The sequence below is a fragment of the Vidua macroura genome, chromosome 1 (genome assembly GCF_024509145.1).
Source record: "Vidua macroura isolate BioBank_ID:100142 chromosome 1, ASM2450914v1, whole genome shotgun sequence".
Classification (NCBI taxonomy): Eukaryota; Metazoa; Chordata; class Aves; order Passeriformes; family Viduidae; genus Vidua; species Vidua macroura.
In genome coordinates, this window is record NC_071571.1 from 69,340,724 (window position 1) to 69,368,699 (window position 27,976).

A 27,976-nucleotide genomic window follows, 5' to 3' on the forward strand; every position below is an offset into this window, starting at 1 on the left:
TGGGTCGGTGTCCGATCCGTGCCGGGGCTGCTCAGAGCCCGCAGGGACCGAGAGCCCCGAGCGGCCACCGGCAGGACACCGGCGACAGCGGCCAACCCGCCACAGCGGAAGCGCCTGCGCCGCCGGAGCCGGCGGACGTGACCTCACGGCACGGCCCCTTCCCGGCCCTCCTCGCCGCATCTGGCAGCTCCCGGTCGGCGGCGGAGGAGGAGGAGGAGGAGGAGGAGGAGGAAGGCGAGCGGGATCCGGGATGCAGCCGGCACAGCTCGGGCGCGCGCCGCGGCACCTGCTGGTGTGCGAGCGCGGCCACGCGCGCCACCCGCGCTCGCGGCACGCGGCGCACGTGCGGGACCACGCCTACAGCTGCCGCGTGAGTGGCGCGAGCGCCGGCCCCGGGCCTCGGCGGGATCCCCTCAGGGAGGCGGGGAAGGGAAGGGAAGGGAAGGGAAGGGAAGGATCGGAGCTGCCCACGCCGCTCGTCAGCCGTTCCAGGGCGCGTTGTCGGTGGCCCGCTCGCTCCAGGCTCGGTGTTCTGTTGGGGCTCCTCTGCCCTTGCCAGAGGTGGCCCGCGCGCCTCGTTTTTGGGGAGAGGGGGGGAAAAAAAAGGCAAATTCGCCCCCCCTTTGTGTTTGTGGTCTCGCGCAGCATGGGAGAAACAAACTCCTTCCTTCCTCCAGAAGCGAAAGAGCGGGCGGGCAGGAGGAGCAGAGGAGTGAGCCAGTGGGAGAGGTGATGGTGCCGATTTTAGGAGCTCTCTAAACACAGGCGCAGGGTCCAGTTTAGAAAAGAGACATCGTTTATTCCGCGCAGGGCGCAAGGCAGAGGTTTCCACAAGTCAAGCACACCACCTATCAAAGCTTTTCACTATTTATACATTTTAGCAAACAAGGGAATGAGTGGTCATTGGCTACAAGTTACATAGTTCTCTTATTAATTAGTATTCTGTCTTCTGTTGGTTAATGAGTCTCCCATGCTAATTAATCCGCATGCTCAGTCTTTCTCAGCTTAGGAGTCAGGGGGTTTCTGGGGTCGGTGGCCATCATCTCCAGCTGCCGGAATTGCCTTTTGTCCACTCAGAGCTGATTCAGCAGAGTTGCTGGGTTTATTAAGTTTCTTACTTACTTTGGGAGTTCTGCCAAACGTCTTTGTGGCCCATAAATTCTGCGTTCTTTATGCCCGCTATCAGTGGTACATCCTTCTCCCCAGGCTTTGTTAACCTCACCCTAGGTCTGAAATCACTGGAACATGTCCAGCCCTAAACGTTAACAAAGAGACCTGGACTTCACTTGGGGCTTGTTAGCTGTGCTCTCGTTTCATGGATTAAATTTCCCTTCTTGTTGATTAGACTTGAAAGTGTACAAAGGCCAAACATCAAAGAACATTCTTCCTTAAGAAAATTTGTAGGTATTCCACATTTTGCAGCAATCAGGCAGGACCCTGTATCATAACTCCCTTCTCATACCCTGTAGCTCTCTGGGCTAATTGTTAACTGTTTCTGACTTCCGAGACCTTTTTTAGCAGCTAATCAGAAAGCTTTCTACTGGCGTGGAAGGCAGCTCGTTTGTCAGTCCTTACTTCTCTTGGACACGTGTGCCAAGGGAGATACACGCCTGTTCTCCAAGAGCTTTGGGAAAGAAGTTTTTTGAGGGATGGAGGGGGGGAGCAAGGAGGCATACCTTTATGCTGCCTGGGAAGCTTCGTACTTGCCCATGTATTACTTGCCAGATATTACCTTGTTTTCCCTGCTCTGCCAGACTTCAGGGTCCTCTTGGTCTATGGAAAATGTGTAGGGAAGGTTTTCAGCAAAAGGCAAATTGAAGATTCTACTTTGGTCTTTGCTTTTCCACTGAGATTACAGAAATGCTTAGCCTACATCTTTAGTTGCAACTCCTTTAACAAGTACTCCAGAAAGGGCTGAAGGAGGTGTCCCAGTGCGACATCAAGCTAAAATGTGTAATGATGTGAAACAAGATCTTCTGTTAACTCATGCTGTGTAAGATCATGTCTTTACATAATACATCAAATGCTATTGTAGAGCGAAAAAAAAAGAAGGAAAAAAACCCCAAAAAAAAAAAAAAAAAAAAAACCAAAACCCAAACCACCAAATAATGTATTTAGTGTACCTAGAGACTATGAAAATTGATACATTTTGAAGACAGTAGCCTGATACTACTTTTTCCATTTCATTATGATATAATATACTGATACATCTTTGAAAATTAGAGGTTTTCTTTTGTATTTCATGGTGTTTTGTTTGGTTGGGGTTTTTTTCAGAACAGGTTTTAGGATAGGACTTACATTACAAATATGTTCCTAACAGGTGTCTTTCTTGATCCCGGAATGTGGCATGCTACCTGAAGTGCTGAAAAGCACAATTGCAGATATTGGAGAGTACTACCTGGTGAGGAGTTTACCCATTCATGAATTGGTCACTCATGAATTCATTGATGCTTTCGTGAAAAAAGGTAAGGAGGAAATCAGAACAGAGCAAATACAGTCATCATGTACATTTTTGTAGCACAGCAAAATTTTTAATAGTCTTATTCTTATTTATTCTGAAAAGTATTTTAAAGGAAGGAAAGGAAAAGTACTAAGCAAATTCTGTATGAATTTGTTTATACGCGTTTTTCTGCTTTGTCATGTGTGACAATATCTGTTTACACCCACAGGGTCCAAAACTCCTGTGATTCTTCCTTATAAATTTCTCTCTATGCCACCTCAATTCTGAAAGCCAGCTATCAAGAGGGCTTCCACACCTGCTTCTTCTACACCTCACTTGTATACAGATTCTTATAGAAAACTTCTTTCTCCCTTTTTTGTTCCTTTATACCTCAACACAGAGCTGTGCTGAGCTGTGTTCCACAGCAGGCAAGAGAAAAATATGCTTGTTTTTTTTATATATTTCTCTAAGAGAGCTGTGACAGCTCATCCTTACCCAGTAAGAGCAAAGAGGATGTAAAGAAAGTTACAGCCTCTGCCCAGCCACCTTGCCTTTGTGTGAACTGGTAATAAAAATAGGTCTGGGGAAAAAATTGGGTTTTCCATTTGATGGCTGGGGAGAGTCACAGGTCACAGAAGGAAAGAAAATGTTTTCATATCAGGGCATATTATTAATGTTATCCCTATTATAGGTCCTTTAAAATATTACCAGAACAGGGTTTATAAAAATAATAACAATGCCATTTTGCTTGAGAAGGTGGAAGAAAGCTGATGAAAACATGAGAGTGATTCAGATGGTGTTTGTCATGTTTGGTTGTCTTGAAGTGAATTGTTTATCTTGTCATGTCTGTCTTTACAGACTGTCTAATCTCATGTTTTTCTGCTTTACTGTTAAAGGTTCATGCTATGCACTTACCTATAAGACAAAAATTGATCAAGATAATACTGCAGCTCTGCTACCAAATGGTATGAGGGATTTGTTTTGTTTTTAGTAATACATGTCAATTGTGATCTGGGTTGTTTATTTGTTTTTTAGGTTTTTTTTTTAATTTGGAATGATGTAAACTGGAAAATAATACTTACAGTACTTGACAACTTTGTTAGAAATACATGTGAATTGGAAAAATACTAATTTTAGCTCTCTTTTTTCATTCATTCTGTTAAATTTTTTATCTCATCTAAAGGAAATTAAAAAGAAAAATCAGCTTCATTTATGTATAATCATATTGTCAATGCTTCAACCATAATGGCAATTGCTACAGGGAATTATCTTTGTGAAAACATTAAATTCCAACTTCTTGTTTCCTACTGGTCTTTAAGACAGAATTTGTACCAAAAATGAAAGTTATCAGCACTGCTTAGGAACACTTTTAAAATATTGTTTATTCTCATGAGACACCACCTTGGGTACTTCATTCAGCTGTGGGTCCCCAGCACAGGAAGGACACGGACCTGCTGGAACAAGTCCAGAGGAGGTCACAAAGATGTTCACAGAGCTGGATAAGCTCTCCTATGAGGACAGGCTGGGAGAGCTGGGGTTGTTTAGCCTGGAGAAGAGATGGCTCTGGGGAGAATCAGAGCACCTGCCTGTGCCTAAAGGGGTCCTGAAAGCAAACCACAGAGGAAATTTTTAAGAGGTCATGTAGTAGTAGGATGTGGGGGAGTGGATTCAGACTGGAAGGTTTAGATTGGATATTAGAAAAAAAGTCCTTACTGTGAGGGTGGTGAGGCCCTGGAACAGGTTGCCCATAGAAGTTGTGGTGTCCCATCCCTGGAAGTGCTCAAGGCCAGGTTGGATGGGGTTTTGAACAGCCTGCTCCTGAGCAACCTGGGAGGTGTGTCTGCCCATGGTAGAGGGGATGGAACTGGATGATCTTTACTGTCCCTTCCAACCCAAACCATTTGATCATTCTGTGAGGATTCTGTGATTCCCTGAGAACTATGTAACATGTTAAAAGTCTATTTCAATTGCATCACAGTTTTGTGATAAGACATCATAAAATGTCCTACATCTCAGGTGAGAAAATGAAGTTATTTTGAGCTTCAATTACATTGTCTTATTTCTGTTTAACAGTATATAAGATATAATAGAAATACAAACTGGTCTATCTGCCCTCCAGCGTGAGAAGCTGTAATATGACGGGTGCCCATGAGGGCATGAGTAAATTCAGATTGTTCAGAAGAATTCTTTTATATGGCTGTTAGCACAGTCCTGGCAAAATGGATGCTTGATAGGGATGGAATTTGTGTGATACAAGTGTTACAAGCTGTGCACAATTGTTGCAGAGGCAGTGTTACAATTCCTGGTGATGTCACTCTCTGAACTCTTCCTCTGCAGTCTTTCTTGTTTGTGCTTGGTGCTGTGCTGTTACTTGTGCAGTAGAACCCAAGGACTGTGTTAGAGAGGGAGCTGTTGTGTGAAGCTCTGTACCAAGCAGCAGCAGCCAGTTCTGGTTTATGAGAACAGAAGCAGGGTTGTTGCAGCACGTATCAGCTCATCGCTAACAGGCGTAGTTTACTCAGTGTGAGTAGTCCCACTGGACTTGGAGGAACTGCTTTTGTTTATTTAGTTGAGCAGTGCATGTTGAGCATGAATGTTTACTAAATCAGGCCCTTGTGCAATGTAGTGCTCAGCTAATGATACAACAAGTGCTAGAGGATGAGCAGAGGAAAAATGGAGACAATGAACTGAGTAGTACAGTAAAAAAGCTATGATTATCTTAGGAATAATATTATGCTTTTCTTACTCTAGTTCACAAGACCTCTTTGATAAAAAGAGAATAATTGAGTTATAACCTTTTTTTTTAAGGATTAATGTGGTAATCCATTTAACTGAAACTAAGGAGTCTGCATTACATTAGTGATACCATTGATCCAAAGCTAACATTGAAAAAGGTATACAGTTCTTTAAAGACTTCCAAGAGAACCAAGTAGAAGATTATTTCTATTAAAATTTGATTTGTTTATAGGTAAACTAATTCTGTCAGTGGATAAGGATACTTATGAGGAACTTGGACTGCAAGGTCGCCCTTCTCGGTATTCAGGCAAAAAAGTAATGCGATATAGTAAGTATTTATATAAACAGGGCTTATTTAAGAAGCACCTTGTTGGCTGTTGAAACTTTCCTTTCACAACAATTAGTTGTTGTCTAGGTTATATTTTTCCAGATGCAAATACAAGGACTGCCTGAAGAGAGAAAGTACTTTATCTCCAAGTAGTAAAGCAGCTTTAAGGACACAAATACATCACCTTTTCAGTACTCTATAAAATTTTTAATTTCAAGGGTTCTCATTGTGTAGTTTCTACTGGAGTGATGTAGTACTTAAGAATTTTTGCAGACTCTGCATGGTCTATACCTTCTGATTTAAGTCAGAAAATTTTAAACTGATTAAGGAGGTGTTTAAAATGTGTGCACTGTACAAAATCAGTGAAGAGCCTCACCCAAGACTGCATGCTTGAAAGGCAGATTTTTAGTGTGTTTTACACATCTAAAATGTTAATCTCTGTGTAGCAAGTACTTGAAGAACATACTTTTTTAACAGCTGCAGAGGAGACATCTTAAGTGTGAATTTTATTAATTTGTCTTTTTAGTTAATAAAAAAACCCAAACATGAACACTGTGCCATCTCAAATGTATTGGAACTTGTAGCAGTTGATAGGTATAGTTACATAAAAACTTTAGGAGGGGAAAGTTGTTATCTGTAGTAAGTAGTTTGGCAAAATGGGACATCATTTTACCATTCTGATCATCAAAATGTATCATCATGTTTCCATTTGAAAAATAAATATAACTTATGCATTAACAATTCACCTAGGAAAAAACCAACCTACTGAAAAAGTATCATTGCTGTATACATGACTTTTGTTGTTAGAAATTCTAGGGTTTTTCTTTTTTTTTTACTGTGAATAGCTTGCCTAATTACCAAGATAATTTTAAGGCACTGTTAAGGGACTTCTGTCAGTGCCATTTCAAGAGGAATCTGTCCCTCTAGTCATGAGGAAGGAGTTCCAGATTATATCAAAATGAGGACAGCAGGAGGTGAATATTTATTTACATAATGGGGAGTCATATTTGCATAATCAAATACTTTGTAAAGATTCTGTAGATTTAAAGAGAAAGTTTAATGTTCTTTGGTTTCTTTGTGGTCTTCTAATTTAATAATAAATTTTATTTTGATTGGGTACCAATAGGTATTGTGTATTTTCTGCAGTTATCACTATTGACTTGACTGATGCTGGCTTTTACCCTGAGAGCAAGAAACATAACAGAGTGCTTTGGGCCTTGAAAGAAAAGAAACCTTTAGAATTTGACTTCCTACTGGCTTGGTATAATTCAGGTAAATAAGAACTAAAAGTCCAACTAAAATGCAACTGACATGAAGTCCGAATATTTTTAGTTTACTGTTTTTTTTCTAGTGATTGTCCAAATGCATTTTCAGTGGAGGGAAAAGTTAGATTAAAATGTGTATGGACGGGATTTTTTGTTTGTTTTGTTTATTTGTTTGGGGTGTGGAGGGTGTTACTTCCTGTGCACAGAACATCTCAGTTCAGGAGCACAACAGTGATTCATAGGAGATAAATTAGTTGCTTCATTTCCTTTCTCTGTGTTGCCCAGGCTTTCTGGCAAAACTTTGCCTGTTTGATGGTGCTGCCTCTACTTTATAAATTTGTGACATAGGTAACCATTATCAATACAAGCCTTTTTTGGTTTGTGGTTTTTTTTTTTTTATTAATACACATAAGTTATGTATCTAGTTACATACTTAGGATGGGCAACTCTGATTTCCTCAGTAGTTACAGGACGTGTACAGATTCCCTGTTTACATTGTATGCCATGTGCCCGCTTACACAGAGTGCTGTTTGATCACTTTATTCTCAAGCACTTGTTTGAGGTTGGAGCCAAGTAAAAGGTTGCTATTAGAAATTGTACTGTTTCAAGTAATCTTCTAGTATTTGTTTATCTGCTGTTTTCTAATTACACTATTTTTTCTTCTGGGCTCAAATATTTTTCCTCCTCTGAGGGCAATTTTTTAAGTCCCCAGTTGTTTGTATTACCTCAGAACAGGCTGTATGTAGGGACATGTAGCATTTGCATGGAATTGACAAAAACTGCAAGTGTCTGTACTGAAAAACATGGTTTTCTTCATCACAGATGTGTGGCTTTTGGTGTTGTTTTGTTTTGAGTCTCCACACTAGGGAGAAGGGATATTAGAAAGGTCCCTGAGAATGCTTTCCCATCTCCTCTTTATACTGTTCATTTTTCCTGGCTCTTTAAGGCCAAGTCTGAGAAGGAGTTAACTGATCTGAGAAACTGAAGCTGCTTACAAGCTCCTTTAGGAGTGTCCCATGTTTTACTTTATTCCTTCATGTTTCCCCACCCCCCTTCTAAGTACTAATCATATGACAAGGATGCTTCTTTGTTTGTCATAGAGAAATTGTTTAAAGGCTTGCAATTCCCGTCCTTGTAATCTTCAGGAAAGAGTCACAGTGAAGGCTGTTGCTACCATAAATGGTGACATAAATCCAACTGAGGTGGCAGATCTTCACGCTCAGCTTGCTTGGATTTATTGACCCTGGACAGAGAGCAAAATGCCTCTAGGGCCACTATTTTTCATATGTTTGCTGCTGCCCATGCTAACAGCATTCAGGAAGAATAGCATTTTTTTCCCTCGCTTTCTTACATCCCCAAAGCAGGTCAAGTCAATAATTTCCTGAACATGGAGTTAAATCTGAATGCCATTCTGTGCAAGAATTTTGTGCTCATAACACACAAAATACTATTAATTCCTTAGTACTGACAAAAATAAAACTTTTACACGTTTTTATTAATAGATATGAGACATTGTGTAGATTCTGCTGGAAGGGAAAAAGTGGGCTGTGTTTTGTCAAGAGAATCTGTGTCCTCTGTGAACATTCTGCTTTCAGCCTTCCTGCTGATAAGTGGTGTTTCTTGCTGTGGCCGCACTGCAGGATTTTTGGTTTTGATACCCAGTTTTCCCACATTGTGGTTTTGGCACCAAGAAGAACAGGAAAAAGGAATATGGAGCATCTCATGTCTTTAATGACAGAGGCAATACAATCTTTTTTCTATTGCTGTAATTTCTATCACAAATGTATTTGTTTATTGGATGAAATTCAGTGGTCTCTGAAAAGCTTTGATGATGTGCCTGGTTGCTGTTAACATAGAAAGCTATGCTGTAGCTAAAGGAATAGTTCTGTTAGGGTCTGACTGTAGTATTTGAGATTTCCTGCATTTAGGGCTATAGCTGAGGCTCCCACATGCAGCAGAAATGTAAAATGCATGATTTTCTATATTTTACTAGGAATTCTAGGGCAATATTGTACATTATTTGAACCTGTTAGGCTAACAAATGCCAATAGAATGTAAAGAAGATCATCTCTTCTGGCACTTTTCAGACTTAAATATATCTATCTAAAAATACTAAGTTAAGAAGAATTCAATGACCGCCTGTCTTTGTCATTGTTCCCCCCAAAAAAGCAAACTTTTTTTGAAGAATGACTAAAAAAAAAGAGCTTAACTCTCCTTTTTCTATTCCCCCAAATGATTGTCCTTGATGGCATAAATATGGCCATAGGCAGTCTATATTTTCTCATAGGAAATTTTAGATACAATATTCTAGAGTGAACTCTACCCTATTCTTGAATTTCTGCTGTTTACACATGCCTTTTATGTGGTATTTAGATGTTGCTCTGCACTTTAGACTTTTCATGAGTAAGGCATTATTTCTTGGTCTCCTAGACACTCACTGTTACTTTTTGAAAATAGCACATATTATCTGGGATTTGAAATTTAGGAGAATTTATTCCATGTCTATTACCTTCCTGCTTCAAAATCAAGTTGGTACTATCTCTGAATTTAAAATATGCCTGCTTCAGTGCGTTTTCTAGTCTAAGTACCTGCTGGTTTGGGTCTCTTACTAGTGTTTTCCCACAAGTCCATCAAGGGACGTTTAATTCTTACAGCCATACTGCATTGAAGAGTTATCAGGGAGAGGAGAGCAGGAGTGAATTTATTCTTCTAGTAAAGCGACGTTTGGTGATGTATTTTGATTTCTCTACCCTCTCCTCTTTCTTCTCTCTTCAGTCCTTATGCTCCAGATTATTCTGGAATTTCTCTTGACATCACTGATAAATCTGTTCTTAAACCTCTAACCACATGTTCACTTTTCCATTATTCAGGAAAAATGCTGTTCTGAGATGACATTCCTGCTCCATTTTATCTGTTCCTTTTCAGGAACACTCTGAGTTCATCTTTTTAACAAGCTCATTTTATTACTCATGCAGTTAATTCTGCTTGAATTTTCTATTGGCAAATCTACAGTTTTTGGTTAGATAACAAATTTACTAAGCTGTATTAGTTGCTGAATCTTGCACTAACTTTTATTTCCAGGAAGATAAGGAAGCTGAAGATTCTAAGGTTCTGCCGTGGATTAAAAGCACACAAGCAGTTTCACACTGTATTTTTTGTTTATATACAAATGTTTAATGTATTCACTGCTTCTTTTGTTTAGTAGTTTCATAACAGCTGTTTGTGGTACTGTGTTGTTAAGGTGCAGAGGGATCAACATTGATGTCATACTTTTCAAAAAACCAAATACAGGCCCTGAAGCCAAAAATAACATTCAGCACCTTAAGGGACTTGCAGTGTCCAGTGTTACAAAGTAATGATCTACAAGGAAAACCAGAGGAGTCCTGCAGTACAGAGGAGCTCTTGGAATGGCTGGGTGCTGTCTTGAATCAAGTTAGCTTGTAAGTACTTGAATTTGTTTGATCTTTGAAAATGTTTTAAGTAAGCAAAGCCACAATTTATTTTAAGAAATAGTTGAATAAAAGACAGACACTGTTTTGTAAGTGAGAGTCTTTTATGCAGTTAAATGTTTGTTGTAAGTCTTGAATGACTTTATCGGTGTTTTTAGGGGTACCCATATGTGCTGGATTGGGCTGGGATAGAGTCAATTTTCTTTGCAGTAACTGGTGTGGTGCTGTGCTTTGGATGTGTGACCAAGAGTGTTGATAACAGGGGATGTTTTAGCTATTGATGGGTAGGGCTTGCACAGTCTGAAGGCCTCTTTCTGTCTCTGCTACGGCCCTGCCAATGAGGAGGCTGGGGCTGGGCAGGAGGCTGGGAGAGAACCCAGCCAGGACAGCAGACCCCAGCTGAGCAGAGGGATGTCCCACATCATGGGATATGCTGACATGCTCAGCAGCAAAAGCTGGGGCAAGGATGGGTGGGAAATGTTCCGAGTTCCAGCGTTTGTCTTCCCAAGTCAGTTAGAAGTCCTGCTTTCCTGGAGATGGCTGCACATCTGCCTGCCCATGGGCAGTAGTAAATTCATTCCTTTGTGTGCTTTGCTTTCATGTGGAACTTTTCCTCTGCTTATTAAATTGTCTTTATCTCAACCCATGAATTTTCTCCCATTACCCTTTCAGTTCCAGGTGGGAGTGAGTGAGGGAGCAGCTCTGTGGTGTTTGGGTGCTTACAGGGTTAACCCACAGCACCATGCGATCTTTTGTATTGCTTGCTTGGTCATTAGTTACTTGGCATTAATTTAGATTATATACATAGATCGTACTTGTTTGGTACAATTTCTGATTACTAAGACATCCTATAGAATATTTAAAGCATATTTATTTCAGTTACTTCATTGTTTTTTCTTCCAGAGACAACAAATCCTCCAGCTTCTTATCAACCTATTGCTGCCCTGAGCCCAACACAGTCGTGGAAAAAGCTTTTTTGTGCACAATCACAGGCTTTATAATTCCTGAGAAAATTATTCAGTTATTGGAGCAGCTGTGGTAAGGACTGACAGGAGCACATTACTATAGCACTTGTACTCAAACACTTCTTCATTGAAATCACTTTTAAATACTTTTCAGTTGGAAATAAATAGCAAAATATATAATTGTAGACTTTTGTTTTAATTAGGAAATGAGCTGGAAGCTTGACATCAGTATAAAAAAAACAAAATAAAAAATTTTGAATGCCTCGAATTTGAAAAAGCCCGCTCTGTATTCTAGTCAGGACTTTGTTTTTTATCTGAATTTCTAAGAAACTGGCTGTATGGTACTCCTACATTTTTAAAATGCGGAGTGGATAGTATCTGGCTTTGATTATTCATAATTTATTTCCTCTCTGGTGGTAAAAGTATTTGTGTCAAGCATAGCCTTAGACTACGTTACTTCCTCCAGTGTCTTTTTTCTTCCCCGATAGCAATTGTTCTCATTAAATGTTCAATTTTCTGAAAGACAGTGCATGCTGTAGGGAAGTCAAAACTGCTACTTTACAACTTGGAACTTACTCTAATTGCTACAACTTGCAGATTTGCCATGCATGAAACTATGGTAGGAATAATAGATAGTCAACTTACTTTGTTCCCTAATGTATTCTGAATATTTTCTTTCGAGTTTATTTATTATGGACTAAATTTTTTAACTGTTAATAAATTTTCACTGAAGTGTGTCTTTCATTGTTTTACTTTGTACTGTAGACTTGAATGTGCTGCCTATTCCATTATAATCACTGATTATCTTGTCTTCTTGCTCGCAGTTGCTATTTTGGTGAACCAAAACTGGCACATTGGCTGACCTTAACTGTGCATGGCTTTGCAGACAGCCCTGTTTCCTGGAGAGAAAATGAGCATGGTTTTCACAAAGGAGGAGAGAACTTGTACAACTTCGTCATTTTTAGAAATCTGGACTACTGGCTTCAGATGGCTGTAGGAGCTCATGATGATTGTCCTCCATAAAGCTGTGTCCACAGAAGAAGTTCTCTAATAATCCCCTGTTACTGACAGAAAACTAATAAATTATTTTTTTATACAAGTAGTTATGGAACAGATTAAGTACTAAGAGTCTGATCGTATTTTTTTATTTGTAGCCAATGGAAGGAATGGATTTTTGTTTCTTCACTGTTAAACAATGCCTTCTGAAAAACTTCACAAAACTTCACAGCTTTTAGGAAAAGTTCAGTTTTTGAGAGTTTTTCTCAGGAATCCTCTTTTCCAGGAGCAAATTTGGAATTTGAAAGTTAGCTTTACAGATTGCTAGCTAAAATATTTGTCAGGAAAGCTCATTTTGGGATTAAGTGTTTTATTTCTTTATATTAAAGATCTGCAAAACCTTCATATCCCTGTTAAAGATATTTCAGCCTACATGCTATTAAAAAAAACGAAGGAGGGGATGTGTTCTCCCTGATTTGGTAGGGGGTAGGAGAATAAAGGTGAGGAGAAGGTGTATGGCCCTGGGAGCAGCACCCATTAAACGTGGAAAAAGTGAAGGCTTACTGACCTGCCCCCCTGATTTTGCAGAACACAGCTGATTATCAGAAGTATGTTTCTGACAGTGATGCAAAAGTCTGCTGCTTCCTTTCTTATTTGACCTACACACACACGCACCCACACAGGAAATCTCTACTTTCAAAGGGAGGGTGTGGTTCTTGCTTCCAGTGCAACTCATGGAACTGAGTCCTGCTGTGATGTTATTGCAGACATGTTTCTCCGATGGAAGCTGTGGACATGCCCTCACACAATGCACTTGGTGTGAAACAGGTTTCATTAAGTAGTAATGCTGAGAGCAATGGCAACTATAAAGAATCCATGCTACTCCTGTTGAAATCCATGGGAAGGTGGATGGTGGTTTGGGGAAGGTGGGATTTGGGGTTTGTTTTAAGGAGTGGGTACGCGTCATTAAAGTACCAATGCAGTGCTAAAATCAAAGTTGTTCACTTGATGGAGTGAGAGATTGGTACTGGAAACTGGGGGAAAACTAGTGGAAATGTCAGGGTGAGTGGCACAGAAAAGCAGAAGGACCACGGGAAGCAGCTAAGCTCTACTTTTATCTCTTTATTGTTTCTCTTCAGTGAGGAGAATCATGCTGAATGATTTAACAGGTGGTATTTGTCTACCACAACCCTCCACTACCCATAACCCCTTTTGCTCAAGTTCTGCTACATGTCCTACAAATACAACTCTGATGAATCAGCAAACAGTTTTCTAAATCATGATGATGTTTCTCAAAATTGTGCTGCCATGAGATGTTTCTAGTAGGCTGCCAAGAGCAGAAGTTACATGTACAGACACAGATGCACACGATCACAAACCGAATAGACAATGGTATAAGAGTCTGGGAAAATTCTTGCCTTGGCACATGACTAGGGAATACTTAACATGGTTGTGTTTCATTACTGTGCATCAGTGTGAAGGGCTTGAATTACTGACTGAAGTCTGCTTTTTAAAGAGTCTGTTGAGGCATTATGGACTTACATAAAAGAAACTGGTAACAAGAAGTATCTTCCTTTTTCCTCTTGACCAGAAGGTCAAGTTTTTACTTGAGCCTTCCTGGAAGCTTCACCTGTAGCAAAAATTCTAATACAAAGTTTAAAATCCTAAGTTTTTATGAAAAATTGAAGTTTGTAGCTTCAGAGCTACTAACTGTAGGCCCTGCAAATGTGATCATCTTTCTACCAGATTCTAGTAAAACATTTTCTCAACAGTGTGTGCGGGTATAAAACAAAGTGTAATATATTCTGCTTGAGGGGGGAAAAAAGCCACTCAGAAGTAAGAATCTTGTATGGGTGGGTTTGCTTCCCATAGTGGTTCCAGAAGCGGCTGTGGGACTTGACTTTGAAGAGGCAGCAGTAGGACCAGGTGAAGTGATTTTTCTAATGAAAATCAGGTGAAGTGATTTTTCTAATGGTTGCAAGAGCACGTTGGGCTCCTTAGTGGAGAAGGAGCTGCAGAAGTGCTGGTGGGTGCACAACGATTGCCTCAGTGACACCATTCTGGAAGGCAAGCTGAGAAAAAGGATTTCAGCTTTTCAGCTCCCAGTTCTTTTCATCTCTTCAGCATGTGAGTATTAAGGTTAATTTTTTTTTTTTTTTTTTGTGGATGTCCAGGGAAATCTCAGCAGATTGGTCAGTAGTTACCCTCACCTCCTGTGTACATAGGCAATGGAAGCATTCCTCAAAGCTCAGTGTTGTAGTGGCTGTGCTGCATCCTACAGGCCATAGTTGTCTGCTGATGGTGGCTTCAAATGGCTTTTCCAGCTAGGGAAGGGATTAAAATACTGTCTGTGAATGCTGTAACTTGAGATGCTGGGCTGGTTTCTAGCTTTCTCCTGTTTTCTTTAAACCCATGTAAAGTAAAATTGAGAAACCTGGTGCTGTTAATAGACACTGCAGTTGGTCCAATCTTCGATTCTGTGAGGTGATAGTGTGCTAACCAGATCTGTGCTTCCTAGCAAGGTCCAATGTTGCACTCACCTCTAAGGAGAGAGGCTTTCCTGTGCTTGCTGTAGTTGCAGAGAAGAAAAATTGGGGTAGAATTTACTCCTCTCTTACCTCCTGAAAAAAAAAAAAAAAACCACAAAAAAAACCAAAAAACCCCAAGGGAATATTTTTTTCCTGGGATGAGGTACAGCAGCCTGTCCTTTACCATCCTGAATGGAGTACTGTGTCTCTCCAGGAGATTCCCAAGCATGGAGGAGACCCTTGCTGAGAAGAGGAATAGGAAGGCATTGCTCACATGTTTGGGGATCCCGTTAGGAGGGAAGATCTGAGACCGAGCCAGGTGGGCAGTAGTTCAAGGAGGAATTGGGCAGGACACATGAGGTGGAAGTAAAAGTTTTTGCCTGAGAATGAAAGATGGCTGCTGGTGATGTTCTTGCCCTTTGTGCCTGCCTGTAAGGGAGGACAGGAAAATGCAAAAGGTTCCTGAGAGCTGCAAAAGTAATGGGGAGCAGCTGTGCACCAGCTGCTTCTGAGATCAAAGGCGACTAAGTGCTTACTAAAAAATTTTGCCTCAGGGGAGTGTTTTATCTAGCGTGGGGAAGGAGAGCCAAATATCTGACTGCAGAGACAAGCCTGGGGCAAGCTGGTTGTGTGAGAAGTAGAGGTTTTGTTGTCCTGGAATGCGAACAGACCGTGATAAGCCACTCCTTGAGAGCTAGGGAATTGCTCTGCTTTAACCTCAGCCGCTCTAGTGAGCTGTGCAGTCCTGCCTCTCTGCTGGTAGATGGAGAGGGAATTTTATTGAGAAGTTACTGGGGGGTAGCAGGACCCTCTGGAAATGGGCCACAAAGACCTTGTGCTTTTCCAGGCACGCTATCTTTGACTAAGTGTTTATGGGTGATCATAGATTGGTGGGTGTAGAACAAATAGAGGACAAACTTTCATGCTGACAGAGGAAGATGAAAGCTGAGGTAGTTGGATAACATGAGTTGCACAGAATCATTCTAAATAGAACATATCTGCCTTTTTGGTTTGCAAATGCTGCCTGAATCAGAAACCTGTCTGGAGAAATAAAGGTATGTATCCCATAAAGGTCTACATCCCTTTAGGAAGAGTGGGAGACTAATGATGATAGTACCACCATTGATGGTTGTGTCAGAAAAGGAATTTTAGCATGAGGGGACTCTGGGGAAAGTTAGAGATAAGGATGTGGAAGAGAAATTTCTTTCTTAGATTCCTGACATCCTGTGGTTCCAGGGGGAAAACAGCACTATTTGGCACAGGCAGAGTTTGGGGAAAGCAGGAGAGACAAGAACCTGTGCTAATCTAAGGCAGCTTGAAAGGGAGGTAACAGAGCTTAATGAAAGAGAAACAGCAGCTCTCTTCTGGTTGCATCATGCTCTCATTTACTGGGAAATATCCATTTTGGAGAGGCTAGTCAATATGTGAAGTTGGATGACTGGGAAAAAGGCAAGTTCGTATCTCATCAGTTTGTATATCAATTCTGGGAGTAAGGAAGCTTTCACAGAGATAGACCATATTATTCTTGATGGAAGTAATTTGTGTGCTTTTATTATTTCTTGCTACAGGTTGCCTCTCTTTGGTTTATAGAGAAGTTATAGAAATGCCAAAAATTGACAACCTTCTTGAGATAGGTCAGATTCTGTTGATGTTGCTGTTAATTGCAATTAGCACCTGGGCTGCTCACCCAATGCTGCAGAGTTTTGCTCATGCAGGGAGTGCCCCTGCTACAGCTACTACAAAAAGAAATGGTAAGGCAGACAAAAGACATAAAGGAAAAGGAGAACTTCGGGGTTGTTTCTCTACCCCCTCTCATGGGAGGTGCATAGCAAATCTGTGGCTCATCTGGGATTAGAATGAAGGCTTTTTGTAGCTAGTCCAGTACTCTAGCTGCTAGATTATAGTTCCTCTGGTGCTGTTAATTAAAGATTAATGCATGAAATTGACTCTGTCTTAATGTGGCAGCTATGCTGGAACATGCTTGAACTGTTTCTCTTTATCATTTTTATTCACAGAGCGGAGCTTAAAGACCAAAACTGGAGACTAATTCAATTAGTGGGCTATTAAATAACCACCACCTTCTGAATAGTAACAAGAACTTCAGAAATATCTACTATAAACTAAGGCAACTTCTTATAAAGCAGTGGCCTCCGTTTCACCCTTGGAAGTAGCTTCCAGCACTACTGAACAGAACTTATTTTAATGCAGCTGTATGCAGAAGCAAAAAGGGAGAGCTAAGGTGACTTTGAGCAGTTTTCAGCTTTCCGGAAAGCAAAGAGCAGGGAGCCTTGGCTAAGACAAATTTCTTTTAGTTGGCTTTCTCAGAACAATTTAGTTATTAGAATATGGATGTGTTTGACTTGGGTAGTTAAAGAATATCCTAAGCACTGGAATAGGTTCTTCTGCACCCTCCCCACCCCACTGTAAAATATAGATAAATATTGTTATTAATATTATTGCTGTTAATGCCTAAGGCAGGTGTCCAGGTTCTAGAGATGCTGACAGCCTTTCTCATCATCTAAAATGTAGGGGTACAGAGAATGCAAAGGGACTAAGTTTTATTGTGTGGTTACAGTTGAATCACATTTATTGATTTATCATGAAGACAAGTATTTCTAGTTTTGTCACTGTTGAAATTTTTAGCCCTATTCAGTGCTGCCAGAAGGAGTATGCATTTTTAAAAGGCTTTATCTTGAGACTCTACAGGAAGCTAGTGCTATTACATGACAATTTTCAAAAGTTTTTGTAATTTGGCATGGAATATAATCCTTAACAAACGGGGCACTACTCCGTGATTGGACAATGCCAATTCCTATTTATGAAGAGAGTTTTCTTCTTTGTTATTGATGGGAATGGAGAATTTAAATGGTCAGCCTTTGCAGAGCAGGTGCAAAATCCAGCAGTGATACATTGGTCTTTGTGCCTGTTTTTTGGTCAGATATTAAAACCATCTTTAGCTCTCTTGGTGTCAGAACAAGGTGTTGTAGCCCCATAAAATTATTTAAATTATTATTTAAATAATATAATTATTATACTTTTGAGCTTTGTGATCATTTGGTATAATTTGCTTTCCTGTAATTGACTTAAATGCCATATCATGTACCTGTGACTGATCTGATAGGAAGGTGATGGTGTGTGTTCCTGGTGTCACTGACATCTGTGCTACTGTTCAGGATGGCATGACTTGCATCTCTCATGTTAAATACTTCAGAATCACAGTCTGAGACTCGTGGAACCTCTGTGCCTGCACTGATTTTAAAGGTCAGTAGGAATAGCTGGCATTTAGCAATTCAGTGTATGGGTTTGCAAGCTCCATGAATTAAGTATTTAAAATTATATAAGCACCCTCAGATTATATCTGTAAAAAGCAGCAGTCCCTACAGAGTTTTGAAGACATTAAAAAAGCAGACCAACGTGGTGTTTATTTGTGACAATTATTTCCCCAATGGCATTGCTTTTTTGGGTTCTACTGCAGCCTGCACTGGTGGAACTGGAAATTTGGTGGAGGTGTTTTGGTTTGGTTCTTTGGGGTTATTTTTTGAGGGGGCGGGACAGAACATGAGGACAGACAGTTTGAGATAGAAGGTGAAGGGTGCCTGGTGTGCAGTGATAAAGACCTCTGGGTTTTACTTGTAGCCCTGGTAACAAATTGCCGGCTGACCTCCTACAAACAGCTCGGCAGTTCTGAGCTGCTCTGACACTTTCCCATTCAATGCAACAGCCTCAGAGATGCTTCTTGCTTTGCAAAGCACTCTGAGAGACCCATAGGTTACCGTTTAGTGTTCACAGAATTTACCTCAGAACCTGGAACTGGTGCTTGCCACATCCATTTTCCTCTGAAGACTGCTAATCAGAGCCGGAGTGATTTTGGCCAGGGCTTCAGGCCAAAACAAGTCCTATCTTTCCTCTACCTGCCTGGAGGGTGATGTAAGTGAAGAAAGTGGGATGGGATTTGCTCTGCTTAAGGTAAGTCTGTAATGTGCTGGAAAAACATGGCTCCATTTAATCAGCAGCACTGCAGAGAACAGAGGGATGAAGGGTAACTAAGGGTAACATGGAGCATATGGGATATTTATAAAAACGTGAAATGGCTTTTCTTAATAAAAGAATGGTTGTGCATCATTAAAGGCATCAAAAGCAAAGTGGGAACATGCTTTGTGAATCAGGAGGAAGAGCAGTCCTTAGCAGTTGCTAATCTATTTATGTTCCAGTCATGCTCAGAGTGTGGCTTTGAGGTCTGCAGCTCTTGTAATTGCCTGGAATATGTCACTCTGCAGCAAGATTCATTGTTCTGCTCTCCCTGAGAGGAAGGCTGGGATTTTTAGCTGTAGGACTTTGCTTTCAGTCGAGCAGAGAGACATTCCCGTGCATTGTTTTGCTGAAACACTTTTAATTATGGCTCCCATTATAAGCATGTCAGTTCTATGTGATCTAGGCAAAAATTGATGCATTTGGTGGGAAGCAGCCAGACCTTTATTTTGGGGATTATACATGAGGTTTAGGAGCCAAGTTTTGATCCCTGTTGATAGAAGTCCCTTAAACTTTGCAGAATCAGTAGGATGCTTTTTTGGTTCTCTGATTTCTCAAAGGGTCAGAGACTTAATTTTTTTCTTTCCTTTTTCTCTGCTTCTTGCTGCCAGGCTTTCTTTGCGATTTCCCCAAGCAACGCTCAAAACATTTAGACTTTAAGCTTCTCATTAAATTAGAGTGAAATCAGAGCTCCATGCCTTGCAACAAAGATTTAGAGGGGCAAGATTCAGCAGGGATTGAACACGTTTTCGGGAAGCGATATAAGATGTGGCTTCAAAAGGGCTTCCAGCCCAACCTCACCCCTGTTACTTTGCATGGGAACCTCTCTTCTCTCTGCCTTCCCTTGAAGAGAAGGGAGTGCTTTTTTAAATAATGAAGAATTCCTGTAGCTTTCTTTCAAGTCCCCAAGGTATTGTTGGCCGTGGGAACCTCTTGTATAGCTCCTATGGAAGTGGGAGCTTGGAGCGTAGCCATGACACTTCCATGTAAGAAAGCACACAAGCTCTAGGCAAAGCTCTTCACTGTTGTTGGCAGACCAGGTGGAAAAGCTAATGTTTTATTCTACAGATTTGTTTCTTTTGTGAATGACAAGCTATGCTGACTTTTCCTCTCTGGGGGCTCAGAGTGGAGTTGCTGCTCAGTTTCAAATAAACGTGAGATTTTTTTAGATCCAGATGCTACTCCCTCTGCTTCTTCTCTAATGCATGGCTGGATCAAATGAATTATATGCTGAAGGACCTCTTGAGGGGTGAGCTGTGAAGAAAATCTTTAATATGACTGTCAGAAGGTAGGCTTGCCCCATGCAGGGCTGCTTTGGTGCTTCATAATCTGGAACAGTTCTTTCTTTCTTGTTTTACTCCAGTATGCCCTGGTAAGTTGGTTCAGGAAGTTCAAGTCCTCCTGGATTCACCGACATCTGTTTCTAAAAGTTGAAAACTGCAGTGGTAACATACAATGGATGTTTGGCTGAAGCTTTTTCAATAACACAGAAATGGCTTCATGAACCAGACTTTGTCTGAAATGTCATAGGTGCTTGTCCCTGTAATTTGTGAGGACATGGTAGAAGCACCATGGGTTTTTAAGGTATGCAGCAGCTCATACAGCTACTACTCTAAAAGGGTTGTGGTTGGCCCCCTTTTTCCCCTCCAAATTCAATTTCAGCAAAAAAAAAATTAGAGTATAAAGATGTAAATGGATTTAGAAATTGGTCTTGGACATAGATTAAATATGAAAAATTTTGCCTTGAATCTTTTTGATAATAATCTAGAAAGATATACAGTATTTTCCAGACATAAGATGAGGTTCTGATGTGTTTCTCTCCAAACTCATCTTCAAACAATCTGAGAGTCTCATGGTCACAAGAGAACAGAATGTTTAGATACTTGATTGCAGTGTGCATAAGGAACTCTCAGGCTCTCGCACAGTACTTGGTAAGAACCTGTTTTTTTTTTCTTCCTAATGAACAGATAGGTTACAATGCCAGCTACCTCTGAGCATGTTAAGTTTATTCCATTCACAATCAAATGAGATGAGATACTGCCCTGTTCTAAGAGAAAATTGACAAATGCAATAATGTGTGAAAATAAAAAATCAAGAAGCTGATCAGTGTTGTGCAAACGTTTTTGGTTTTTTGACCTTGTAAAACTATGGCAAGAAAGAAAGCTGCTTGATAATTGCCCATGAAAGGCATTTAAATGTTTTTGTTAATCCACCTGCAAGCATGCAGGCTTATAAATAAATACTGCTGTGGGTGACATCATCTGGTGACAGCAGGCCCTAGAGCTGAGTCCTCATCAGCTCTGAGTTCTTCTGTGTGATCCTGAGTTGGGGCATATTTTTCTGGAATCAGTTTTGTCAAAGAATCTTGTTTCCATTCAGAAGTAGAAATAAGTAGCCACTTCTTGTGGACTTCAGTTTCTCTTGACTTCACTCATCTTCAGTCTGCCTTTTTTTTGTTGTTGTTTTTTGCCCTCCACAGATTTTTCCCTGTGATTACTACAGTCGGTTTTATTGCAGAGGATATAAACTTTATTCCTGCTGTCTAAACCCTTCCTGCATGAACTTTCTGGATGTTGTCAATGAAGGATTCACTATGGGTAGCAGCATATTAAGAGCAAAATGGTGCAACTTCTGAGCACTTTGCCCAATTTCTAATCAGTTCTCATACTGAACATGAAATACCATAGCCTGCTAGCAGCATCATGTCAAGTCAATACTAATGTGTAAAAACAGATAATCTTTGCCTTCTGGTACTTCCTTTAAAAAAAAAAAAGTCATGGAGAAGAGTAGAAAAGCTGCACAAAAGATTTTGCTCTTACTACAAAAGGGAGGCTGAAGAAGAGGGAAATGCACTGCAGAGAGTTTCACCCAATCCAATGCTTTTAAACCTGATTGGTCTTTTTAAAGAAATATCAGAAATGTCCTTGCCTCATGGTGCTGCAGTTAGACCTGGTGCTGCTGTTGAGTTGGGTCCCTGTAACTGCTCTGAGGGTGTTGCTGCCAGCAGGAAAATGCCCTCTTTACCAGGTACTGGGGAATTACTGAGGGGATCCATCACTCCTGGTTTTCCTTCTCTTTCAATGGCATCTGGCTTGCCTTGGTGATGGAAAAGGTTAGTACATGGGAAAATCCTGAAACAAACTGTCAAGAGCAGTAACAGTGTGAGACAGTGAAAACCAGTTTCAAGATACTGTCAAGAGCCTGGGGAAGTTTTCTGGGAAAGGAATTGAAGCTGACCCAAGAGAAGTCTGGACTATTAAGTTAATTATCCTGTCATGAGGTTTTTGAAAGCAAAGATGGAGCTCTATTAGCATGTTGGCTTCATGGCAAGTGAGAGCTGGCTGGAACCTGTTCATCTGAATGTATTTTTGGGATGAATTAGAGTCTAAAAGCCTGTGGCTTTTGCTGAAAAATGACATTTTGAAAGAAGCAAGTTGGCTGCTATGATTCAGAATCACAACAGAGCCAAAATAAGCTTCATATTTCTTAACCTCCATGTCACTGTGAGGTCCAGATTATCCCAGGTGATATGCAAATGCACAAGGATGGAGTACCGTGAGCTGCCAGGTTTTCATGAGAAGAGGAAAAAGGAAAATAAACCACAGTTGTCCATTAAGTAAATGTATGGCAGGTATGAAAAAGACTGAGCTATTCAAACCTGATAATGTTTGTGAGGAAAGGCAATAAGAATAGGAAAAGGAGGTAGGGATATGAGTTAACTGAAAACTCAGACTGTGACTTCAGCATTTGGCACAAGTCAGCAGAGTAAATAAAGCACAGAGATGCTGGGGGGCAGGGAAAGAGACGTGTCCAGAGCAGCATAAACAGCGAGTCTTGAGCCAGTGTACTGTGCATTGTGTTAGCAGGCATCAAGTTGGGTTTGTGGGAAAGCTGGATAACAGCAAAACAGACTAAAGGATTTGAATAAAGGCAACCAAAAGATTGTGCTCCAGTCATTTTTGTACTCTGGTAGGAATCGCATGCAGCTCCAGGGGACTTTGAGGATGAATACTGACATAATGCTAGGAGAGAAATGGGCTTTCTTTTTATTAGAAAAGATGCAGATTAGATGAAATTGTGATTTATGTCCTTCTGAGCATGTGGGGAGCTGGCATCAAGGGTTGAGAAACCAGTGTCTTACAAAGGCTCAAGCAAAAAGGAACTGGATCCTAAGGGACTACTTATTCTCTCCTGATACAAAATGATCATTAGGGAAGATAAACTTATTAAAATTAGTTAGTAAATATAATTTTGGGCCAATTGTAGCCGACAGTGCTCAAGGCCTACTTTATGTCAGTGTGAATGGGCAATTAAGAGCCTAAATGTCTGTTTCTCTAATGTTGTACAGTAGCAGCTGCGGGTTGCTGAAACCAGAAAAGTGCCAGGCTTCCTCCAGTACCCATGTTCCTTTTCCAGCTATTGTTGGCCTCTTCAGCTGGGAAAGGTTGCTCTGAGTGTTGCTGACATTCTGCTTCAAGGGTGGTTGAACAAAGGCAAGGCAGCAGAGAGGGATGAAGGGGGTTAAACACACGGACAGGTTCCCAACTGATCCAAAAGATGAGGGAGAATACAGTGCACAGCCTTATGGGGTTCCTCTTTCATGTAGCTCCTGCCTCTTCCCTCAGTAAACGTGACGGACACCACTTCTTATGATTCTGTATTTTGTATGATTCAATCAGGGGATGTGTAGTTCCTGCTAAAGAAAAAAACTACTGTATGCATTAACTCTTTCTAGGCAGGAAAACCTCGTGCAGATCAAATAACAGCCCAAAATCATTTCACTGTTCCACTTTCTGCTTAAAAAAGAATTTAAGTTTTTTGTTTACCACAGAGGACATCAAGGAGGATGCCTGATATCCACCTCTAGAGTGCCTGGAATTCCTTGTGAAAGTTTCCCCATCCTATATAATCTTGCACCGAGAACCTTTAAAGTAAAGCTTCTGAAGCTGTGCCAGGATGCCTCCATCTGCAGTTTTGTGAACATTTCTTATTTTCATAAGTGTTGAATTCAGAAATTGTACTGCTACAATTGTAGGTCATTGTGGCAGGGGGATGAACCTGTTTGAAGTTGTCATGATGCAAAAGTAATTGGGTGACTTCTTAGTGAAACCTTTAAAAAAAGAACATTAGAAACAAAAATGTAGCTAAAATTCTTATGATGGGCTGTGCAAATGGTTATATGCTTGTCAGTTAAAACTGGTTTGGTGTTTTTTTACCCATTCTGGGCACCCAGCCAGCCTAACTTACAAAACTGCAATTATCATGATTGTTAGGAACAGTTCCACTTCTTCCCTTAGATTTCTTTTGCCTTGCTTCTTTTCTTTTTTGAGGAAGTCTTAAATTTTCCTGTCAGTTCTGAGGAGACCCTGATTTTCCCCTTAGGGGTTCCCACAGAGACACAGAGTCGCAGAGGCCCTCCAGCTCCCTGATAAATGTAATCCTATCAGAGGCAGCAACAAGCCAGAGTGTCACTCCACAGGATCAAATCCCCAACCTACAGAGCCAGGTCTTGCTGCTGGGAAACCCACAGCACTCTGCGTTTTTAAATTTTACTGTTCAAAACAGATTTTCTAAATATATTTTGAATTTGAAGGCTGAGAGGCGTTGGCATTTGCATCATTCCTCATTTACAACCGCTCTGTTTCTGTGGCAGTTGGTCAGTGAACACTTCTGAGGTATTTTGATGCCCCTCCACAGAACACGAATCAAAAAGAAAGAGCTGGCAGCAGATGTTGGCCACCCAGCAGCCTCTGGGCTGCAAGTGCCATGGTCTGAGGGCACCTGAGGTAGGGCAGCACTTTTTGCACTCTTACCCCTGGCCCCACATTCTCCAGAAGGAATAAGCCACTTCTGTCAGGCTCCTGGATAACTCCTTTCCATATCTATGGTGTAGGTGTGGATGGCTTTAGTTATCAGGGAGAGCACACTGGAAGGGGCAGTTTCGTGCTGCTGGTATGAGCTGGGATCAAGCCTGTGAGGTGCTGATAGTGCCTTGGTCTGGTGGGGAAAGTGGGCAAGTCTGCAGCTTGAGCAGTGCTGCACTCTGCTCTTTTACCATCAGTGATTTGCAGGGTCAAGCGTGGCAGCAGTCCAGGCACGGGCGCCTCTGCAGCTCCTCAAACAGAGCTCCTGCTGTGCCCGATAGGAACAACGGATGTCGAGGATCTTTAATCTTGGCTGTCATCCCCGTGGAGGGGCTGTGCCTCTTTCCTGCGGTACCCGTGGATTTGGGGTGGGATGCTCTGATTCTCCTTTGTCCTCTGTGCCAGTGGTTTCAGTTTGAGGCAGGGGCCTGGAGGGAAAATCCAGTGCTTATCTCACTCGTGCCTTGTCCTGCCGGGCTGCTGTGCCTCGGTGATAATGCACCTCTGGTGCTGCAGCTCTTCTCAGATTACAGCTGCTCTCCTACATCAGGATGAGCTTACAGGAGATCTAAGAATGTCAGAGATGGGGAAATAGTGATGGTGTGTGAGGTTGTTGTATAGTGCTGGCCAGATACTGTCCATCAGGGAACTTCCCACATTCAAAACACCTTCCTGGGATACAAAACTGTGCTGAGGATTTCTGAAGTCTCATTTATTTTTAGCCAACCAAACCCTGTCAGGAACTTCTGAGAAATTTTTATATGACTCATTTAATTGTTTTATATATATTAGCACTATGGACTGCTGTATTGCTTAGAATCACAGAGCATCCTGAGTTGGAAGGATGCACAAAGTCCATTCTACAAGGATCACAGCCTCCAACCTGGTCCCACACTGGACATCCCAAGAGTCACCCCATGTGCTTGAGAGCAATGTCCAAATGCTTCTTGAGCTCTGTCAGGCTTGGTGCTGTGACCACTGCCCCGGGGATCCTGTTTCAGTGTCCAATCACCCTCTGGGGAAAGAACATTTTTCTAATATCCAACCTAAACCCACCCTGACACAACTGCAGGCTGTTCCCTCAGGTCCTGTCCCAGCTCAGTGGCAGAACTGTGGTTTTAATGCCTGTGTGTCCAGAACTGTGTAGAAGGAGATGTGCCACATCTCCTGCTCAGTGAGTTTCGTTCCCAAAGCATTAATTTACCATGTGAGCATTGGGTGCAAGCATCCTGCTGTTAGGAAGTGCAGTGAGGGAGCTGAATGGCATTTTAAATGTAGGCTAACCACAGATATCTGGGAATGCCTCACTTATTTTCAGGTTTTGAGGTACCTCATTAATATCATTCTTGTACACCTAGTGCTTTTTCTTTTCCTCATTGAAAACTGTTTTCAACCAATCATGTTTAAAATGTTTAATGTCTATGAAAAGTCTCTTTGCTGATCTAACCTGCTAAACCTGTAACAGAATGTAAAAGAATTAAATGAATGTGAAAAGTAGATTTGCCCTCACCTGAATGTGACCACGGTGTGACCATAGGGGTATCCATTGTAGGGGAACCTGAACTGCAGACCTTGGGGCTGTATTTTTTCAAGTATTAAATGCAGTAGCCTATCTTCCTGTGCCAGCAGCTTTCAGAATGTTCAGGGATCTGAATTATTTTTAAGTTTATTCTGAGAGTGGATTGTGAGAGATTTTCAAATTTCCTGCTTTACATCATTAGGATTAACAATTTGCAAGGATCTTTTGAAGGCATTGGAATCAATTCTGCTGCCCCACAGACTAATATAAATCACTTTAGATGTTTATGATTCTATGGCAAACTAAACCTGTTCTTATGAGCTGAAAGAGGTTATCCAAAACATCCAAAAGATTATAGAATTGTTGCACCTGGTTCCTCCACCAGAATGGCTGCTGTGTTTTATTTTTCTTCAAGAAAATTGATGTCAAGACCTGACCTTTTTCTTTCTCTTCCCCTGGATGCGTGGACTTGTTTCATCTCCATCCAGAATGCAATTTTTTGCCAACATGTAATTCCTTCAGAAACATTAACAAACAAAACTGGGACTTCAATTATTCTTAGATATGGCATAATACTGTGCTCAGAAATCCTTCTCTGGGTGTTACAGCCCAGCTCTTGAGATAACAAAGTTAAAATTGCAGAGCCTTAATTTGACATGATTGGCCCTGAGAAGCCAAACAAAACCCAAGTAGAACAACTTCTAGTGACCAAGGTCGCTTCCCTTTGTTTTCTTATTTTGATCCCCTTGATACAAGGAAGGGGTCATTCAGTTTAAGAACTCCCAGCTTTGCACTGTTTTAATTTTGTTAACTGTTATTCAGCATCCAAAAGAATGCTTCCAGCATGTATGTTCTGGGTTTATCAAGTTTCCAGCTTAAATCCCCTCCCATCTTTCTGAGCATAAGGGCAGGAGAGGTGGGTGGGTGTGAGGGGTGGGTGTGAGTGTGTACAGCAGAGAGAAGAAAAGAAATATGGGGCCATCACATTTTTTGACGTTTGAACATGGAAAGAAAACTATATCATTTTGTAATTTTTACTTTACATCACATAGTGCAAGCATGATTTCTGTAGAAGTGTTTGTTTTGGTTATTCCTGGCATAGCACGTTTTAGGTTTGTTTTGGGTTTTTTAGTAATATTGTTTGGTTAAAGATCTCAGCCGACCTTGGCAAGCTCAGTGAATTCCAAGAACTTTGTATTTGTAAGAAGCAGCATCTTACTTCACAGAAGTTGCTACTGTCAGCAGCCAGTTTACTTAGCACGTGACTTTGGGGTGGCCTCAGTGAGTGCCTTTTTCTACTGAAACAAATCATACAGTTTTGTCCATCAGCCAGAATATTTTGCTGGAGAGGGTCATGAATCTTGGAGAGCAGCATATAGGAAATACTGGTTTATTAGAGCATTATGAGTTGACTTCTCACCCTGCAGAGCCGCACAGTTGCTGTTCTATAGTGAGTGTTTAGTTAGTTGTACCTAGACCACATGGTACAGACGAGTTACAGTGGCTCTAAAGGCTCACACTACCCACTTCTTGGGAAGTCCATGTGGCTCTGGTTTAGCATGACTGCCATGGCTGGGTTCACCTTCATTGATTGAGACAGAATTTGGAAGAGAATGCAAAATTTCAAGGAGTTGCTGAGGCTAAAGCAATGTTTCAGGCGTAAGGCATGGATTTGTTTGGGTTAAGTATTGCAATCCTGTTTATCCTAGAGGAAATAAATTTCTTTTTCTTTGAATTAATAACTTTTCTTTATGTTTTTGCAAGGCAGGGTAGAAGAGGACCCCTGTTTTACTGAAATGAGTTGAGCTCACTCCTGTGAGTTGAGCTGTACTTATGTGTGCTCTGGGTGATCTGGTA

The 27,976-nt window shown here is 41.1% G+C and overlaps 1 protein-coding gene across 2 annotated transcripts; it reads left to right on the top strand.

Moving 5' to 3' along the window:
* The first annotated feature begins 242 nt into the window (after positions 1 to 242).
* RPP40 (ribonuclease P/MRP subunit p40) lies at positions 243 to 12,298 on the top strand. 2 transcript variants are annotated; one of them, XM_053994192.1, is made up of 8 exons: positions 243 to 370; positions 2,321 to 2,465; positions 3,337 to 3,405; positions 5,409 to 5,504; positions 6,651 to 6,776; positions 10,011 to 10,209; positions 11,122 to 11,256; positions 12,008 to 12,298. In XM_053994192.1, exons 1-8 carry the CDS (start codon positions 251 to 253, stop codon positions 12,204 to 12,206), a joined length of 1,089 nt encoding a protein of 362 aa, XP_053850167.1. In that variant the 5' UTR covers positions 243 to 250; the 3' UTR covers positions 12,207 to 12,298. The 2 variants fall into 2 exon arrangements, with proteins under 2 accessions (XP_053850167.1, XP_053850176.1); XM_053994201.1 differs by lacking the exon at positions 243 to 370 and adding an exon at positions 729 to 1,993.
* The last annotated feature ends 15,678 nt before the right edge of the window (positions 12,299 to 27,976 follow it).

Coding starts and splice junctions, on each gene's coding strand:
- RPP40 (XM_053994192.1), top strand. CDS start 251: ATGCAGCCGGCACAGCTCGGGCGCGCGCCGCGGCACCTGCTGGTGTGC. Junction 2,466..3,336: donor TGATGCTTTCGTGAAAAAAG/GTAAGGAGGAAA, acceptor TTACTGTTAAAG/GTTCATGCTATGCACTTACC. Junction 5,505..6,650: donor CAAAAAAGTAATGCGATATA/GTAAGTATTTAT, acceptor TATTTTCTGCAG/TTATCACTATTGACTTGACT.